The sequence below is a fragment of the Aotus nancymaae genome, unplaced genomic scaffold, assembly GCF_030222135.1.
Source record: "Aotus nancymaae isolate 86718 unplaced genomic scaffold, 86718_ANA_hifiasm-v0.15.2.pri h1tg000041l, whole genome shotgun sequence".
NCBI lineage: Eukaryota > Metazoa > Chordata > Mammalia > Primates > Aotidae > Aotus > Aotus nancymaae.
Window position 1 is genome coordinate 2,989,152 of NW_026988455.1, and position 20,935 is coordinate 3,010,086.

The window sequence follows — 20,935 nt, forward strand, 5'->3', positions numbered from 1 at the left end:
AAAATGCTGCTAATTTCCCAAACACCATGTCGTAGATTGAGCAGTGCAGAGAAAGGTTCCGCAACCAGTAAGATGAGGATTCAGGTTCCAGCTCTGGTACCTGCAGACTAAGTAAAGTGGGGGAGAGTCTCGGAAGCTCACTGTGCCACTGAAGCTTCTCTTTTCTCACTTGCAAAACGGGAGACAGACCCACTTCATAAAGTTGTTGTAAGGATTAAATAAAACAACATGTGCGAGGGGCTCAACAGTGTCAGGAACAGAGAACAACACAGGGTCAGTGGTCTCTGATGTCTGCTTCCATCATACTGTCTTGTTGAATTTGCCTGTCAAAATAAGCAATGACATAGAAACTTCCTAGTTTCATTTCGCAAAAATCATAGGACATAACCCAGAAGTGAAAAGAATATGTATCACACAATGACTATGTCACACGGTCGTAGTGTCTCAAGTTATCTAAATTACTTTCCCTTCATAAACTTATCACTGTCATATGTGCCACGCTGGCCTTCTATAGTCAAAAGATAGGCTACATTTTTATGACTGATTACTGATCTACCAACAAGGACGTAGACAGGACTCACAAAATGAGATCACAGAACACACCCTGGAGAGGAAGACCTCACCCCCATGTGGGCCCCTCGGGTAGATAAAGCCGTGGCCCTTATCTACGTATGGGATCCAGCTTAGAATCAGAGGCGGCCTCTGAACACTCTGTGGCCTGCAGGGCTTCCTTTCATTTGGCATTTCTGTAGTGGGGTCCCCCACGTGTTCAGCTCTGTGCCAAGTTCTTGTGGCACACTTGGAGAGCTTAAAGTCCCATGAAGACACCTAGATAATGATGGAACAAAGTGATTCATGAGCACTTGGGGAGTTGAGCACTTGGGAGCTCAAAGTCCTTTGAAGGATACCTAAATAATGATGGAACAAAGTGATTCATGCGTCAGTAACGGTCAACATAAACACACATAAAATGGGTGTTCCAGGAGTGAAGGGTGGGCCACTTTGTCCTGGGAGAGGCAGAAGAAATGACCTCCCAGAACAGGAGCCATGGGAAGTAAGTCTAAGATATTTAGAATTTGCTGAAGGAGATCAGAGGAGGAAGGACACACATTATCATCTACATTTATCAAGCAAAAAAGCCACTAAGTACAGAGTAATGGCAAATATTACAAGACGATATTGGAAGATCCTCCCTTGTCTTTAAACACTTGCATTCTACTGGGAGTGTCGCCAGTGGGTAAGTGCAGTGGGCACTGAACTGAGTGAGACTCGCCCCCGCCCCCGCCCTGCTTACTGCTTGGGGGAGTATGAATGAAGGAGAGAAAAATTCTGAATAAGGGTATCTACAAAGGCCAACTGCTCAGACATCAAAACTAGGATGAAAAAAGGATGAACTAGGCTTTTTGAGAGGAGAAGATAGAAACAAGATGCAAACCATTTAAAATTCATTACATTGCTTACTTTTTTCCTATGGGAAAAACAGATCCTTTGCTAAGCCCAAGTTCTAAGGGGCCCTGGGAAAAGCCATCTTTTAAAATCAGCCAAGACTGGGCTACCATAGGAAAAGTGTACCGTGTGATGGGTTCCCGCTCTGGAAAGGGGTTCTGGAAGGCTTCCCGCCCATGCTGTCTTGCAGAGGAAACCTCTCTATATCTGGCATTCTCGGAACCACATGCAGCATCAATTCTACAAAATTACCCCAGACCTCACCACTCCTTCTTCCTCTTGTGGCAAAGCAGAAAGAGAAAAAAGCGTTGGCCACAGCGTGACTCACTAGATTTCCACTGAATGCCCATGGTCTGCTTCCAGCCACATAATTCCCAGTGATTCCTCCTCTCCTCACCTCCCCACCTTTTTCAGCTTTCTGGGCACCCACAGATACTCTGCACAGAAAACTAAGGTTCTAGAGTAACCAATCTGCAGGTTGGTTAGTTGGTTTTTAACCCTCATAGGTATCTAAAAATGCAACCACAGTTGAACAAAACACAAAGGCTATTAATAAGTGCTTCTTCAACTTCTGTAAGGGACAAGAAGCAGAAGAGCTCTGTGTCATGGTGTGTACATTTGTACTGATCCACAGAAACTGCCTTCCCAGCATAACCCCAAGTCTGTCTCAATATCAAACCCAAAGGTCTTTTCTCTGCCTCACTGCACAGAAACACATTCCTGACTGCCCCACCTCAGAGGCCGTTTCCTCCTCTTTCTCATGGCAGTTATTCCCTAGAAGAACTGCACTCAGGGTGGAGTTCACTGATCCTCATGGGTCCAAATATCACTCAACACTGAAGATTCCTAGCCCCAGTCTCCAGTATTCAAAGAGGACTCATTTTCCAGTCTGCTATCTACAACAAGGCGACGGTGGTGACAATATGCAAAGCAATGAGTTATTTGATTTGTGGAGGGTGTTCTACTTACTACTGCCACCAATCCTAGGAGAGAGAGGTTAATATTCCCATGCCACATAGAAGGAAACAGATCTCCCAACTAGCAAGGAGCAAAGGCAAGATGCGAACCAAAGATTCCATGACTATGGATGCATCCAAACATGCTTTCTTCACAGTCTCATGAATGAATGACTTACTGGATATTTCTACCTGTTAAGTTTAACATGACCACAGAATGACAGACTGTCTCCAAAACAAAATGTCTCATTAAAAAGACCTACAGCCGGGCGCGGTGGCTCACGCCTGTAATCCTAGCACTTTGGGAGGCCGAGGTGGGTGGATCACCTGAGGTCAGGAGTTCAAGACCAGCCTGGCCATTATGGTGAAACCCCATCTTTAAAAAACAAACAAACAAACAGACAAAAAAAAAAAACATACAATTTTTATTCATGACCACCTCCTTTTAGCATTAAAGACTAAAACACTAATGTTATTTTTGATTTGATGCATTTTTTATATCCAACTATTCATACATCAGTTTCTCTCTCTCTTCTCCCCACCCCCCAACTACTGTCTCCCTTCCCCTCTCTCTCCCTCCCTCTGCCAGACAGTTATAGTTACATATGTGAACTCATTCAACCTTCACAACCACCTCCCCTCATGCTACATAATTACTATCTCTATTTTGGGGCTGAAGAAAACTGTAAACTGCCCAAGGTTTTCTAATAACTTCTGTCTTTAGTGACCACTCCTTACCATGCGGTTCTTCTCCCCACTCCCCCAAATACCCACCCAGATGAGGTAAAGGGAGGGAGGAAAGAGCATGGAGGTGGGAGCAACTCAGAGCCTTTGGGAGAAGCTGACCTGTCCAGATTGTCAAGGACAAGGTCAGAATCCTGGCGAAGTGAATCAATGAAAGCCGGGCTAGGGCTGAGCTGGAAAGCTCTAACAGAGAGCTATAACGTTATCAGGAAAGCTGGAAACCAAACATGGATGTGCAGGCTCTCAAGCCCAGCCTGGGAAGCTGAAAGGTTCCCCATGCTAAAACAAACACCATTTCCTGTGGCTAAGTAGGGGGCAACAGAGTTTAATACTAGTGTGACTTGTCCAGGGCACACAGCCTCTGCATGCAGCTGCTGAATCCCAGGAGTAAGCGGGCGGTGTGGTGGGTGGTGTGGTGGGGCATTGTTACCATGCTCCACCTTACAAACTTGTTCTGCGGCCGGGCGCCGTGGCTCACACCTGTAATCCCAGCACTTTGGGAGGCCAAGACGGGCGGAACACGAGGTCAAGAGATCAAGACCATCCTGGCCAACATGGTGAAACCTCGTCTCTACTAAAAAACACAAAAATTAGCTGGGTGTGGTGGTGCATGCCTGTAGTCCCAGCTACTCTGGAGGCTGAGGCAGGAGAATTGCTTGAACCTGGGAGGTGGAGGTTGCAGTGAGCTGAGATTGTGCCACTGCACTCCAGCCTGGCACCTGGCAAAAGAGTGAGACTCTGCCAAAAAGAAAGAAAAAGAAAGAAAGTTCTTCTAAGCCAGAAACGACTGCCCAGAATTGTGAGAACACACATTAGGGCTCTGGAGCAACTGACCCTTTGTCCTTGTTCTGCCTCTCATTTCTTCCTCTACCCCTGCTGAGAGGCAGTGGCAGGTCTGACTGCCATGGGTGCCGGGAGAAGGACAGCAGAGATGGTTCCTCATCGGTGCGACGGCGGTCATTCTCTGCAGAGGGCAGAGGCACTGTTTGTCAGGCTACTACCTCTTAAGACACTCAAGTGAGCTTCATTTTTGAGTAACTCCCTTTTGCTTACCCCACTAAAGATGGTACCGTTTTAAACAGGTGGATGCTCAGCAAGGTATTTCATTTTCCAGCAGCTCCTGGTGAGCGCAGCACACTGTACAAAGGGAGGAGGGCAGTGGCAGGCGTGCCAGCTAAGACATGAACATAGTAGCAACAATAATGAAAAGTTATTCTTAGCCTTGACGCTTCCTCCAAATTATGAGGGGGGAATTTCTATTAGATAGATCCACGTTCGGTTTCTAAGGATGATGTAGTTTATTAAAAAGCAGTTGATTCATATACAAGTTCTGGAACGTAGGGTATGCCCCTATCCACCTAATAGCCTGGTTTGTTGCTAAGGTTTAATAGGTGGCACCCAAACACCGGAGTCCCTCACACAGAGGAAGAACTTGGCTTTGAGGCTGGGCATCTCAGCTGGCTGATACCCTGACTGATTTTTTTAAAGGTGGAACCTCACTAACTGGCGTGTGTTTACCAGGGCGGGGACCAGGAAGAGCAAAGGTGAGTCAGCACACACAGGCAGGATTATTCTCTCCTGAAAGTCCACCTTCACTGCCCAGGAGACAGCCCCAGGGTAGCCCTGGCCCGACACAGCAGCAGTTCTGCAAACAGGGAGCACTGTTCTTTGATTCATCTGGGAGAAAGGAGGATTTAGCCATATACGGGGTAATCACCAACTTCAAGTGCCTTCAAGTGCCCAGAAAAGGGAGGCAATGAAGTGTGTTGTGTAAATACAACAAGGGGCCCTGTACAGGGCAGTGGGGAGGTGACCATCAAGACTCTTACATACCTCCAGAAAGAGTATACTGTACAGTATTTTTAGGTAGCAATTTGGAAGTTGGTACTGAAATTTTAGACAACAGACCAATATATAAACACAGTTAACTAAATAAAAATCAAAGTCTCAGCCTTTTCGAGCTGGCGACCGTACTTTTTAGGAATGTACCTCAAGATAGGCCTGCAAAGGGATGCCAAGATACATGTGCAAGGTTGTCCACTGCAGCAAAGTTTGTAATAAGGAAACGGAAGCATCATTAAGGGACTGATTAGAAGATGGCACAGTCTGCAAGGAGCACTTTGCAGCCATTAAAGGAACTTGCACGTACTGACATGGAAAGAGCTTCAAGATACTGTTTCATTGAAAGAGTAGTCAATACGTGGAATAAATATGGAATTACTGCATGTGTGTCATTTTTAAAGAGGGCTTGGGTGCTATGATTGTTTTGTTGGTGCCTCTGGGGAGAAAACCTGGAGTTTTAAAAGAAGAGGAACTTTTTCTTTCCATTTTAGACCTTTCTGTACAGTTTACTTTTTTTTTTTTTTTTTTTTGAGATGGAGTCTTGCTCTGATGCCAGGTTGCAGTGCAGTGGCGCAATCTCGGCTCACCGCAACCTCCGCCTCTCGGTTCAAGAGATTCTCTTGTCTCAGCCTCCCAAGTAGCTGGGATTACAGGCACGCGCCACCACACCCAGCTAATTTTTGTATTTTTAGTGGAGACGGGGTTTCACCATGTTGGTCAGGATGGTCTGGATCTCCTGACCTTGTGATCCTCCCGCCTTGGCCTCCCAAAGTGCCAGGATTACAGGCCCTGCACTTTGGTGAGCCACCATACCCTGCCACAGTTTACATTTTTTACAAACACATGCATGTGTTAGTAAAGTTTTAAAATAAATGAAACATCCACACAATTGAGCATCTTCCCGGGTTCTGTTGGGCACTGATCAGGCTCTCAAAGTCAAAAGCTAGGACTGTCTTAAGACCGGATTCTGTGCCATGTTGAGGTTTAAAAGGTGTTTGGAAGATGCTGCCTGGACAGTAAGATAGCATTATCTTTGGGCCATTTCCCTGGCCCATAAGCACAATAGGAGAGCATCCGATTTCAGAAAACCTGGGACTAGAATGCCCCCAGTGTTATAAGTGGATCATCCTGAGAAGCAGATAAACCATATTCTGCTAGTGAACAATGGACAATGGGTAACACTGGCCTGCAGTCAAACTGAGCTTGTTTTTTAACGGAATTTTTCTGTCTCCGTGAGTAATAACAGGAAAGAAACTACCTGTTACATTTTGATCTTTTAATTTTAAGACATTCTGGAATTCTACCTTTTACATTTCTGCCATTTTACTGGATTGAAACACTTATTTCCATTGCAAATGATGAAAGATCGACCAAAAATATCTGTCTGTCTGCTACATACAAGGCACTGGGCTTGCAAACTGGTCTACAAACCAGTATCGGGCTTGCACTTTATTTCAACTTTATGGAATTTAAACCCCGAATATTTTGGTGATGGGAAGATGTGTCTCTGAAGCAAGTATGTGTGTGCTGGACTTCAATGCACAGAGTACATACAATACAAGGAAAAAGTGTTTGTGGAACAGTGCGTGGGGGACAGGATAGTCAGTAGCCAACAAACCACTCTCATCCCCTTAGACCACTAGGTAATTGGAACTAACATTTACTGAAACCAGAAATACGTGCCAATGCTTTTTACATAATAATTTCATTTAATGCTCACAACACTTGCAAGACACAAGTATTGTCATTGCTGCACTATTTTACAAATGGAAAAACTGAAGCCTGGGATCATATTGCACCATGTTGCCTTTGCTTGGAGTGGGTGGGAAAGTGCACTGTGGGGTTGGCATGTGAGGCTGGGGACATGGAATACTCAATGAATATGGAACATGTGCTTATTCACAAAGTTTCATCCATTTAAATCTAAGTGACCCTGCCACAAATTCAGTATTTGCGTAGCATTTTCACATACGTGGTCTCCTTTACTCCCTGAGACTTGACACAGGGATTTCTGACTTCCTTTCCTTTGCTCTTTCTGCTACATCACAGTTCACTTCCAATACCACTCTCAAGCCCAAGAGTAGACACTGGCTCCAGGTCTACTACGGGTCCACGATCTTAGTCGGGATGTCTGTAATCAACCTTTCCAGAAGAGTTACCTCCCACTGGAGAAGTGTTCTACCACTAGAGCAAACATATAATGGATCATTCTACCTGGGACACTTTTGCTGCAGAATACAGCGCTGTTAATAAAGCTGGAGCAAGAGGCATAAACTGGGGGGAGTGTCTCAGGCCGCAAGGTTGCATCTATGACCGACTTGATCTCAGAAAAGCCAAGGATAACTCTTGAAGACTAGCCCTCCCAGCCAAGACCCTGTGCACACCAATCACTCAACCTCTCGGGGCCTGCCCTTTCCTCAGCAGAAGGGGGTTCATAACACTCCACTGCCCCCTCGACCATTGGGATGATCGAATAAGACCATCGAACCACCCCCCAATCCTTTCAGGGGTAGAGCTGGTTTTACATGATGACATGATCCAAAGCACGGAAGGTGCACACCAAGCTAGTAACACTGGTTAAGTGAGTTAGAAGAGGGAGGAAAAATAAGGTTTGTAAAAAATAAAAACAACAGGCTGGGCGCAGTGGTTCACGCCTGTACTCTCAGCACTTGGGAGGCCGAGCCTGGCTGATCACCTGAGGTTGGGTGTTTGAGACCAGCCTGGCCAACATGGTGAAACCCTGTCTTTACTAAAAGTACAAAAATTAGCCGGGTGTGCTGGCAGGTGCCTGTAATCCCACCTACTCAGGAGAATGAGGCAAGAAAATTGCTAGAACCTGAGAAGCAGGGGTTGCAGTGAGCTGAGATCATGCCACCACACTCCAGCCTGGCCTGGGCAACAGAGTGAGACTCTGTCTAAATAAATAAAGAGAAAGAGAGAGAGATAGAGAGAGAGAGAGAGAGAGAGAGAGAGAGAAAGATAGATAACAAGGGATGGTAAGGAGCCCCAATTTTGTTTTAATTCAATGTATGATAGTATTTATATGCACTTTCTCTGTACAAAAATACAGTTGTTGTTAAAATGTGGTTGTTTAGGGCCAGGCATGGTGGCTCATGCCAATAATTCCAGAACTTTGGGAAGCCAAGTTGGGCGGATCACGAGGTCAGGAGATCAAGACCATCCTGGCCAACATGGTGAAACCCGTCTCTACTAAAAAAATACAAAAAAAATTAGCTGGGTGTAGTGCCACACACCTGTAGTCTCAGTTACTTCAGGAGGCTGAGGCAGGAGAACTGTTTAAACCCAGGAGGTGGAGATTGCAGCGAGCAGAGATCGAGCCACTGCACTACAGCCTGGGTGACAGTATGAGACTGTGTCTCAAAAAAAAAAACAAAAACAAAAAAGTGGTTATCTCTAAGTGTACTTTTTGTATGGTTTTATTTTTCTACTGAGTATGTATGTGTAAAATACACACACAGAGCAGTTTTCATTGTGAAAAAAATTAGATCAAATAGGAAAATGGATGTGAAAATATGTTGCAAAGCAGAATGAAATACATAAATGTCTGACCGCTGCTTTCCATATTTTTTATGATTTCATGTCAACTCAGTATTCCATTCTTGCCGTTTATTCCAGCTTGCAGATATAGCAAACTCTTTAACAATAGGCTCCCAGAACAAATAGACACAACAGCTTTCTTCTACTTTCTCTGCCTGAAATGTCAATCTCAAAAGGATCATTTTCTATATCAATGCACACTTCAAAGATAAGATGTTGTAAATGAACAGTTAATGTATTCCATTAACTATAAGATGCATTTTTTTTCACATCTTAACATCCTGAAATTAGGATGCCTTATAATCAGCTGGGTGCGGTGGCTCACGCCCGTAATCCCAGCACTTTGGGAGGCCGAGGTTGTAGGATCTGTTGAGGTCAGGAGTTTAAGACCAGCCTGGCCAACATGGTGAAACCCTGTCTCTACCAAAAATACAAAATTAGCCAGACGTGATGGTACACGCCTATAATCCCAGCTATTCAGGAGGCTGAGGCAGAAAAACTGCTTGAACCTGGGAAGCAGAGGTTGCAGTGAGCTGAGATTGCGTCACTGCACTCCAGCCTGGACCACAAGAGTGGAACTCTGTCTCAAAAAAAAAAAAAAAAATGTCTTTCATCAATGATATGTCATAGCTTAACTGGCAGTGCAGTTTTGTGTGTTTTTTTTCAAAGCAGTAAAGAAAATAATGATGTTCCTTTTATAACCAGTAGCATCTTAGGTGTGATGAATTATGGCACCTGACATTTACTAAGGACCAGGTACTCAGAATTCTAAGCACTGCAAATATTATATTTAATATTGCAGATGAAAAAATACTATAAAAAATTTGATGATTCTGGAAGCACTGCACCAAATACTAATCTCATGTCAGGAACTGTGCAGTGGCTTTACTGGTGAGGGTGATGATCGCCATGATCACCCCATCTTAGAGACTGTGTTCTGGAAGTTTTTGTAGTTGTCACCCCTTCCCCCATCCCCACTTCCGACCCACTACAGGATAAGGACAAGGGTCCTGGATGACAAGCTGCTGAAGAGAAGCCGCCCATCACCAGACCACAGATCGCAAAGCAAGGTCTTTATGTAACTTCCTCTTTGCTTTGTAAACACATGTTCAGGTTTGTATCTCTTTCAACCTACAGGTTTTTTCCATATTAACACCAAGTGAAGCAGGAAGGTGTCCCACCCTCCCTGTGATACGGTCGCCCTAAAGTTACTATGATATCTGGCTTTCCCCATGAGCTTTCTTTTTTTTTTTTATTTTTGAGACAGAGTCTCGCTGTGTCATACGGGCTGGAGTGCAATGGCGTTATCTTGGCTCACTGCAACCTCCGGCTCCTGGTTTCAAGCAATTCTCCCGCCTCAGCCTCCCGAGTACCTGGGACTACAGCTAATTTTTGTGCGCCACCATGCCCAGCTAATTTTTACATTTTTAGTAGAGACAGGGTTTCACCATGTTGGCCAGGCTTCTCTTTAACTCCTGACCTCATGTGATCTGCCAGCCATAGCATCTCAAAGTGCTGGGATTACAGGCGTGAGCCACCACGCCCGGGCCCCATGACTTTTCTGACATACACCATACTAGTCTTTCCTAAATCTCAGTCATTGTCAACTATTTTAACAAGTTTCCTCTATCCATGTTTCACCAGCACTATGCTTCAAATTTTTCTATAAACTGCTCTTAATAATTCTGATTAAACCTAGACAATAATCGTCATAAAAATCACCGGTTTGGTGTGCTAGGTTTGTTTCTTCAATGTGTAAAAATAGCTACGAAGACCAATCTTGTAAACCGGGATCGGTGGCTCATGCCTGTAATCTCAGCACTTTGGGAAGCAAAGGTGTGAGGATTGCTTGAGCCCAGGAGTTCAAGGCTGCAGTAAGCTATGATTGTATCACTGCACTCCAAGCCTGGTGACAAAGCAAGACCCTGCCTTAAAAAAAAGAAAGAAAGAACAAGACACCTATTATGAAACACACCAACGTGGGGTTGTACATACCAATGCTAAGTTCTACCTTGGTGCCATGTTCCACACCTGGGAGCACACAGCCATTCCCTACTGGGCCTGTGCTTGCCAATTTCAAGTCTAGCCATAGGGTATTTAAATAACTTCTGTTCTACTTCCCAAACACATTTTACTCTGCTGTGGAAAATCTCACGTGGTAAGACCAGATTTCCCTTCTAGTTTGCAGGTCAGAGCCTAGGTGGTGTTTTCACAAGTAGAACCCACCCTGTGTTCGTGTTCTGAATTCCCTGCACTTTCCATCAGGGTTCCCAAGCCACCTGCTCTATCTACACCTCTCACCTCAGAAAACCCTCCCAGCTACCTGTGGGACATGTCAGTAGTCCCCAGGGTCAGGGCTTGTCTTGAGGCTGAGGAGGAAATTCTCTTGGGCACCTGCTCTTTATTCTTTCTCTCTCAGGAAGTGCTTCCTGCAAGCATTACCAGAACTGTTCTGTCCTCTTTCCCTCACAAACTCCAGGAACCCTGGAATGGTAGCTCCTCGATCTGGTCCTCACCAAAAACCCCTGTGAAAGCTGGGTGCGGTGGCTCATGCCTGTAATCTCAGCACTTTGGGAGGCCAAAGAGGGAGGACTGCTTGAGCCCAGGAGTTAGAGAGCAGCCTGGCCAACATAGTGAGATCCCATCTCTACACAAAATCAAAACATTAGCTGGGTGTAGTGGCACATGCCCACGGTCCAGGCTACTCTCAAGAGCCTGAGGCAGGAGGATTGCTTAAGCCTAGGAGGTCGAGGCTGCAGTGAGCTGTGATGCGTCACTGCACCGCATTCTGGGTGACTAGGTTTACAAAAAAAAAATAAAGAAAACCCCTTTGAAGCACTCGCCCCTGTTATCTGAAACAGAATGTAACACCCCCAGACAATCTGGGTACACAGTGTCCTAGGCTCTCCCTAATTCCTACCAGGCAGCCCAGGCTCTCTGAGATGCTCAGGGCGTCCATCCTCCAGGCCACGCAAAGGGGTCTGGTTGCCCTCACAAAGGCTACCTTTGCAAGCTTGGTTTGGAACCCCTCAAGATAACTATGCATGCACTTGAAGTGCAAATCTTAGTGAGGCTTCCCTGACCTGTCCTTGTCCATCTCTAACCCCTGCTTTCTCCCAGCTTTGAAGTTCCTGCCACAGTGTATGTGTGAGGTGGCATCTTCAGTACCTACATGCCCACTGTCCCCCAGCTTAGGGTATTCTTCTGTGAATTCCTCCCTACCTCACACCCCCAACTCTCACCCAGCACAGGTCAGGCATCATCTTTAAAAGCCTCCTCCCTGGTTGCACTGAGTAAACAGCATTACCTGAGAGCCTGGCTCCCTAATTAAACTGACCCCTGGGACCAAGTCTTAATCACCATTCTGCCCCAAGACCTAGTAAAGTGCCCTGATGCATGGCATGGGCAACCCCCAAGTATGTGCTGAATGAATGAAATACATTATTATTATTCTCACAGAACAACTAATTCTTATTACATACCAAGCACCGTTCTGAACATTTTACATATAACTTATCTAATCCTTACAACTTCACGAGGCAAGAACCTGAATGAAGCACAGAGAGGTTAAGTAACTTGCTCAGCTCCCACAGCTGGGCCTCAAACCCAGGCAGTCTACTCCAAATCTCTGCCCTGAAACATTGTACCAGTTTAAAGAGCAGTAATTCTAAAGTTCATAGTAGCTGCTTTATTGCATGTTTACTATGTGTCATGTATCAGCTTCTTTCATCTGCCTACTAATGCCACCAAGTACTTGTATTATCCTTTTTATAGAGAAGAAAAAGAAGTACCATGTAGTAAACGGAATACCTGGTACAAAGCCCTGCAGCTAGGACCCCACAGAGCAGTCTGGCTCTGCACAGCCTTGCATAAGACAGAGAAGTTCCATGCCCTGGAGTCAGCCTTGGGATGACGTCTGCCCCCTGCCATGTCCCCAGCAGGGCAGTGCCGGGGACATGGGCGTGCCCGATCAGTACTAGCTGGGTGAACAAATTCCAGGCTACGTTGGCTCATCTCAGGACATCTTTGCTGTAGGTACATGGTGGCACTGTGGCAGCAGCTATCATGGGGCAAACTGGGAGTCCTGGGCCCAGAGTCTGCTCCAAGAAAGAAATAAGCTTCCAAAGCATTCCTATTTGCCCCCAACCCAGGATGTTAAAGGGAAAAGATACTGCCCCTAAAAACAGTTCTCCTTCTCTTAACTATGTAGTCCACTTAAGAGTAATAGACATTTGGGGCTGGATGACTACTTTTTTTTTTTTTTTTTGAGATGGAGTCTCACTCTGTCGTCAGGCTGGAGTGCAGTGGAGCGATCTCAGCTCACTGCAACCTCCACCTTCTGAGTTCAAGGAATTCTCCTACCTCAGGCTCTCAAGTAGCTGGAACTACAGGCGTGCACCACCATGCCCAGCTAATTTTTGTATTTTTAGTAGAGACAGGGTTTCACCATGTTGGCCAGGACAGTCTCGATAACCTGACCTCATATTCTACCCTCCTTGGCCTCCCAAAGTGCTGGGATTACAGGCATAAGCCACAGCGCCTGGCCTTTTTTTTTTTTTTTTTTTTTTTTTTTGAGACAGGGTCTCACTCTATCACCTAGGCTGGAGTGCAGTGGCACAAACATGGCTCACTACAGCCTCAACCTCCAGGCCGCAAGTAATCCTCCCTCCTCAGTTTCCTTAGTAGTTAGGACTGCAGGTGTGCATCACTATACCTGCTGTGTTTCTCTACCAAAAAAAAAAAAGTTTTTCATTTTAGTAGAGACAGGGTCCCACTATGTTGCCCAGGCTGGTCTCAACTATTAGGCTTGAGCAATCCTCCTGCCTCAGCCTCCCAAAGTGCTGGGATTACAGGTGTGAGCCACCGCACCCAGCCTGGGTGATTATCTTTTTAAAAAGTGAGTAACAGGCTAATCTTCACCACATCATTAGTGAGATAAGGACATTTCAAGCTACAGAATAATATGAATCAAATGGTTGAGATTCCTTAATACGACAAATGTTTATTTCACTTCTGCTGTTTTATATTTTAATCAAATAAACAGCGAAAGAGTCACACTGATGTTAGTCCCTGTCTTTTCACCTGTGGCTCTGCTAACATGCCATATACATTAAGCATTTAACAGTCCCTTAAAAGAGCTCCCCCATTATCACTCTTGTTTTCAAGTGCAAAGCTCTTAGACATTCAAGAATGCAACTTTTCTTCCTAATCTAGTGGTTGACTAAAATCAACAGACTTGTGTACAAGCTCTGCCTCTCACATGCCTCTGCGCCTTGGGCAAAGTCTGCTTCACAGAATTTTATTCTTTACAGTTAAAGCAATCTTATGGCGGTTCATGTCCTTAATCCCAGTGGAGGCTGAGGCAGAAAGGTCACTTAAGGCCAGGAGTTTGAGACCAGCCTGGGCAACATAGCAAGACATCATCTTTTTTTCTTCTTTTCTTTTTTTTTTAAAAGACAGAGTCTCACTCTGTTGCCCAGGCTGGAGTGTGATGACACAGTCTTGGCTCACTGCAACCTCCGCACACCAGTTAAAGTGATTCTTCTGCCTTAGCCTCCGGAGTAGCTGGGATTATAGGAGGCACCCATCACCACGCCCAGCTCATTTTTTTGTTTGTTTGTTTTTTTAGTAGCGAACCCCTGAAGGCACAGGAAGAAGGGGACGAGAGCGAGGGGAGGGAAGGGGAGGAAGAAAATTTAATTAGCTGAAATAAATTTTTTAAAAAGTGAAAAAAAATGTTTTTAAGAAAAAGAAAAAATTAAGTCAATCTATTAAATGCATACCAAATTAGTATTTGCATGTTCACTGATAAGATGTTTATTAATAATACAGGTCAGTGCAAAAGTAATTGTGGTTTTTGCCATAGTGGCACCGACCTAAGAGTCATAAGTCAACAATCTCAGCAGACTATTTGCCCTAATTTTTGGCTTGAAAATGACAGTGTCTGAAGTAGTAGCTGCTCAGTACGTTTTCTAATTGAATTACGAAGCCAAGGTAACGAGGCAGGGGCACCAGCTAGAAATACCAGCAGCCACGGCTCATGGTCATGCTATCGGTTGAAATAGAAATAAAGACAGGGAAGTAATGGAACCATTTCTTGTGACATAACATGAACTATCGCTCAACACCATTAAGTGTTATTCCGAGAAAAAGAAAAAAATGCAAAGAGTTATCAGCAGGCTGCGGCAGAGTTGACATCAACCTGACAAAAAGTCAGGATTTCCCATCCTTTGAAGAATCTCTCCTATACTGACTGCAAAATAGGCATTATTTATAAGCCATGCAAAATGGTAGAGGTATGCTGACGTGTTAACCAGCTACTCACATGTTACGGTTTTCTCAGATTATCTTATTTTTCTGACCAGCTAAGTAGAGTTTTGCACTGGTTGTTAATAAGTGAACTGGGATACTGGTAGGCAGTCACACAGCTCTGATTGGATGTATGATGTTTCAAGAAAGAGACTGAGTACTGTCATCTCATCTGACTAACAGTGTGCTAGATTTGGGGCAGGACAGTAAATAGAAAATAGAAGTCAACATCACCACCGCAAACAGTGCTGTGCTCACAAGAAGGTAATAGCAGAGACAGGATTCAACTAAAACATACAGAACTGTTAAAATTTCATAATGCCCAAGTGATGTGTAACTGGACACAATAAATGTGAGACACGTGAATATGGGATACTCCGAGAACAGGAATCCGCCAAAGAAAAGTGGAAGACACACGGTAGCTGCAGAGAAGACACGTAGGCAGTGCAGGCTAGCCAAAATGGAAGCCAGTGACAACACACCCTTTGAGCAACAGACTGATGCCTTGTAGGCAAAAAATTAAGGTACTTAAACAACAAAGCGGGAGGGGTAAGAAAGGAACAAAATATTTCTATATTCACATTCGGAACCCTAAAATACTATAGCTGGAAGGGGCCTGGCCTATCGATTAAGCAGTCCAAAACTCTTCCTTTACAGATGAGGGACCTGAGGGCCAGAGAGGTGAAACGACGTATCCATGCGGCCATCCTGAACTGCAACCAGAACTACACCTCGGGGCTTACGACTCCCAGCCCAGCACCGCCCAGCTCTCTCCTTCCTGAGCAAATCTGCACCAAAAGTTGTTTGTTTCTCAGAAGAAAAATAAGGCACCATTTTGGATGCTTAGCATAAAATAATCAGCTGAGTGCAGGCATTTAAGTAATTTGAATCTCTCAAATAATACATAATACTCTTTGTGAGCCTTGACCCTCTGGCAATCAAACTGCACGAGAAAACTGGGGTCTATCCAAATATGAAATACGGGAGCAGCTTAATTTCATCTTAGTTTTTAATATAAAGATAAATGCAAATTAGGCTTTAGCGTTTTCTTTCCAGTGAGTTACCCTGCACACAAAAGTGCACAGACCTTACTTTGGAGATTTCTTTCCTAGAACCCCTGTCTTCCACCCAAGACACAGGCCTCTGTTTATGGGGACAAAGTAAGAGTTAAGGCGTTGGCTTGAAATCTAGAAACAAGACAGATGGAAAGGAGAAAGGCAATGTCCAGAAGTTGAGAGGCAATACGAGAAGAAATTAGAAAGCTGTCTTCTAGCTAGAGACCTCTGGCTGTAGCATTTCAAGGTGTTCCTTCCAGTAGTAACACTCTCCTGCCAGAATCACTAAAATTGAAAGTAAAACACAAGCTAACCATGTCTGATGTGATCATGGGCATGGCTGGGTCACACCAGCTTAAAACTCACAACTCCCTAGAAAATCCAAGGAAATTTTTGGATTTCCTTCTCCAAGAATACTCACTTCTCCTTGTATCCTGTAAAACATAATATGGCACCAAAAGGGCAACCCACATCAAGTCGTGTGCCGCATGTTTGTGGAGCAGGGAACAGGCATCACTTTTCTTAACCACCTACTACGTGCCCAGTGCTATGTTAGGTGCTTTGCACACATTGTTTCATTTGGTTTCAAAAGAATTCCAGAAACAGGGAGGTACTGTGATCCCCATTTAACAGATGAAAAAATTGGTGAGAGAGGGTGTGTGTCATGGAATCTAGATTTGTACTGGTTTGGTGGCTTTAGAAACTTGACAGCTTCCATTAAGGCTATGGTAGAAGACAGAGGAAATGGATTCCCCACTCTGTGAAAATACCTCAAGGGAGACGTCCTCTGAGTGCCACGTTTCATATGCAGCCCTTGAAGCTGACTTCGTGGGCTTTAGGTCCCACGATGGTAAAGTGGATGAAGTGTTAACTTTCACTATGGAACGTAGCCCGCTTTCTAAACAGAGGGACATTTTTGGTACCTTGAATGATTGACTCTTAGAAAGAGAATGGGCAGAGGTGATGCCTCAGTGAAGCTGACATCAGAGCTTTGGAGCCACCCTGAGACATCTTGGAGCCTCTGCCTTGTCTCCTTGAAAGCATGCCTCGTAGCCAGCTTCAAATCAGACACCCCACACCTGGTATTCAGTAAGAGCAGGCTTCTTCAAAAATTTTGCAGGGGGAATAGATAGTGACTATCGTTTGTGACAAAGGTGCCTCTTTTGTGACAAAGGTGCCTTTTAGCACAATCGAATGTTAAAAAACAACCTCACAGAAATCGTCACTCAGAAAAAGTAGGCAAGATAGACGTCAATTGCCCAAACAGTTCCAGCGAGGGATCCACTGGAGAAATGTTTTACATAGTTTTCAAAGTCAAACAGCATGCCGCTCTCAACCCTGCAAAGTCAGAGCTGGTAGTAAACGCTGGGCTCCCTTGCTGTACAGACAGGAATGAGAGTCAAAGGCACTGGGGTAAACACACAAATTATCTCAAAGCAGTAACAGTAAAAATCATTTTATGCAAGGAACAGAGACCGACTGATAACTGCTCTCCGCATTAGGTAGAAAAGAGTGTGCTCACACAGTTACGTATGGAACAGTGTACTCTACCTGGGGCAGGACAGTGAATAGAAAATAGAAGTCAACATCACCACCTCAAACAGAGCGTTGTGCTCACAAACGGCCAGCGAGACCACAAGTATACTTACAAAAACATTTGCATGGTTTCTGGTTGCAAAAATGCCGAAAGGATGTATACTATACTCTGCTCCCAAGTGCACAAATATCTCTTTCTACCTGAGCCCAGAGACCCAAAATATGAAGAAAAGCAGCACCAGCAGTCCTGATATTCTTTGCTGGTCTGTGACCCCTTCCTTTCCTTAGAATTGGGCCAAAACCACAGTATTACCTACTAATCAAATAACCAACACCCAAAGATACCTGGGTGTGACTACATGTCAATTCGAGTTCATTGGAGTTAAAAGGAAAAGGTTTCACCAATTGTTTGTCGGAGGTTGGTTTGTTTAAGATACAAAAGTAGCTGCTAGCTTTGCACTTAACAGGGAAAAAAAAAGCAAATTTCAATTATTTATTTATATTTTAAATTCAGTGCAGCAAGAAGAGAACAAACATGGCCAGGCGCAGTGGCTCATGCCTGTAGTCTCAGCACTTTTGGGAGGCAGGCAGATCACCTGAAATCAAGAGTTCAAGACCAGCCTGGCCAACATGGTGGAAACCTGTCTCTACTAAAAATACAAAAAAAAAAAAAAAAAAAGAGAGAGAGAGAGAAACAGAGAAATAGCTTGAAATGCCACGGAAGATAAAAAGCAAATGATTTAAATTAAACATGAGGGAAACATTAAAGAAGGGAAGGAAACTAAACAAGCCTAGAGATCTAAATATACAACAAAGAAAAGTTGTTTGATCACAGGGCAAGCAGTATGAATAAATCAAACGCCATACATGCTCTAAAGGAAACAAAGCAAGAAAAAATGTTTCCTTCCAACTTCCACTTTAAGGAAACCACAGCTCTTTGCTTGGTATAACTGCAGTTCACATGCTAAATAGCTAAATTCAGCTTTTAAAAACCTACTCAACACTCTCTAGATTTAAAAATGTAAGTCAACCATTCATTTCCTATCGTTAAGTAAATTTCGTTTGGTGAGTGAATTTGTCTTGAGTGGCTGTGGATAAAGGCAAGGGATGATTTTATTTTACTGGTCATTTAAAGATTTCATTTTCTAAAGAAAAAAATCCATGATAGTTTTACAGGATTTCAAGGCAAAATCCCAGATACTTGGGAGACCAGTTGTGAAGAGTGGTTTGAATATTTTTAAACATACCCAGTGGGTGTTTCCCTTGTCTCCAAATGAAGTCTAAATCCATCTTTGTTTAAATGTGTTTCTGCAGCATCTTCTGACTGGGAGTTTGTAGATCACTACAGAATTATGATGACTATTTACAACTCCCGTGAAATGTATTTCAATGGCGGGCGTATGAGTTCTGAAATTTAAAGTGCGTTACCAGAGAAACGAAAACTCATGTTGACCACAAGGACGGACAACAATGTGAAAGGCTACAGATGGCAATGGGAGGCCGAAAACAATGTGTGGTTCCTTTCTATTCTGGTTTGCCCCATTGTGTTTTGAATAGACTGAATCACTGCCCGGCTTCAGGGCCAGCCTCTGAAAGGCCCCATTGTAAGGGCTATGCTTTCCAGAGCAGAGTGAAGGTTGCTGTAGTAACCTTCACTATGAATTTCCTGACCAGTGTGATGAAAATCTCAACTGAATTGCGACAGTACTATACCACAAACGAGACCGCAAAATGAGCATGGGTCCACCCATTTAGGGGGTCTTTTCTTATCTGAACATAGCCCACTGTCTACTACTTCAGCCATCCATACAGGCAAGGAAGGGACTGAATTTCTACAAGCCAGAGCTTGAGAGTTGAACACGTGTAAAGTGCCGTAGGATTGGAGGTGGCAGGCAAATGGGAGTTTGTAGACAAAGGGGAGGCCTCGGCTCATAAACTGTTCATACTGTCCTGTTTGCTGGGCTGGGAAAGCCATTTTTTTGGAGTTAAGCAGGGAGGCACGGGATACCAACGGTCCAAACACCACAGGTGAGGAGTAAGTCTGCACTGTGATGGGAGAAAACAATTGAGAATTTAGCAAGGCACCCTTTTTATTCTGCTAGGAAAAGAAGGGCAGTGGACAGTCACCCCAGTCTACCAGATGGAAGGCACAGTGGCTTAGAATGAAACCCCTCCCAGTGAAGTTTTTTGACGGTTCAGTATCTGCCAAGCAACATTCTAAGTGCTTTACATATATTAACTCGTTTAACTGTCCCAACAATCCGCAAGGTTGGCATTATTATTCACTTAAGGTGAGGAGTTTGAGACGAGCCTGGATAACATGGTAAAACCCCATCTCCACTAAAAATACAAAAATTAGCTGGGCGTGGTAGCTGGCACCTATAATCCCAGCTACTCAGGAAAGGGAGGCAGGAGAATCACTTGAACCTGGGAGGGACAGGTTGCAGGGAGCCAAGATCACACCACTGCACTCTAGCCCGGGCAACAGACCGAGACTCGCTCTAAAAATAGAAAAAAAAATTTGTGAAATTAAAAAATATGTATAAAGCTAATGAAATTCAGCTAAATCTAAATTACTAAGCCCCTAACATATACACAGTATTGTTTTAGGCATCACGGTGAATTTAGAAAAAATAAATGAAGCCCTAAAAAAATTTTTCATCTGATTTAGCAAAAACAATACACAAAAAACCCTGACACTTGGCCAGGTACGGTGGCTCATGCCTATAATCCCAGCGCTTTGGGAGGCTGAGGTGGGTGGATCATTTGAGCCCAGAAGTTAGAGACTAGCCTGGGAAACATGGTGAAACCCTGTCTCTACTAAAAATAGAAAAATTATCCAGGTATGGTGGCGAAGGCCTGTGGTCCCTGCTACTTGGGAGGCTGAGGTGGAGAACTGCTTGAGACTGGGAAGTCACAGCTGTAGTGAACTGTGATTGCACCACTGCATTCCAACCTGGGCAACAGAGCAAGATCCTGTCTCAAACAAAATAAAATAACAACAGAGAAACCCTGACACATATACAGAATTAATACTCGGTTTCCACTGGAAAGAGCGTCTATTCTGGTTTGCCCCATTGGCTGGCATCTACCCGGGTTGGTCAGTGTGCATGCTGTTAAATACTGAAACATTTTATATCACCCCTGCTTATGTTAAACAACTAGACAAACTTCTGGTGACAAACAGTCTGAAACGGTTTGGTGTGAATTCCATCTAATGATCATGCCCCTTTAAGGTCTTTCAGATTTTCCTGGGTCAGCTGTTTCAAAGGCAGATACCCCTCTTTCTCTGAGCTCCAAACTCAGGAACGAAATAGATCTGTATAAAATTTTTGATAAATCACCTCTTATATGGAATTTCATTACTTCCTACCCCAAATAGATTTGGACAAAGCAGCATTCCTTATTTCCAAACATCCTACCCAAACACCAATGAACTTGGAAATAAACAGCTCTGGATAGCGAGGGATAGCTGTGCTTGGTCACGTT

At 44.2% G+C, this 20,935-nt stretch overlaps 1 protein-coding gene across 2 annotated transcripts in view; it reads right to left on the reverse strand.

Moving 5' to 3' along the window:
* The window catches only part of MYO1E (myosin IE), a 230,215-nt gene that overhangs the window by 133,820 nt on the left and 75,460 nt on the right, over positions 1 to 20,935 (reverse strand). The window contains exon 1 of one of the 2 annotated variants that reach the window (XM_012443129.3): positions 26 to 43. The exons of the other annotated variant lie outside the window; for it this stretch is intronic. Within the exon in view, the coding sequence (XP_012298552.1) occupies positions 26 to 28 (3 nt within the window). The 5' untranslated portion in view covers positions 29 to 43. Of the gene's footprint in view, positions 1 to 25; positions 44 to 20,935 lie in introns of those variants that run through there. 2 annotated transcript variants of the gene reach the window in all.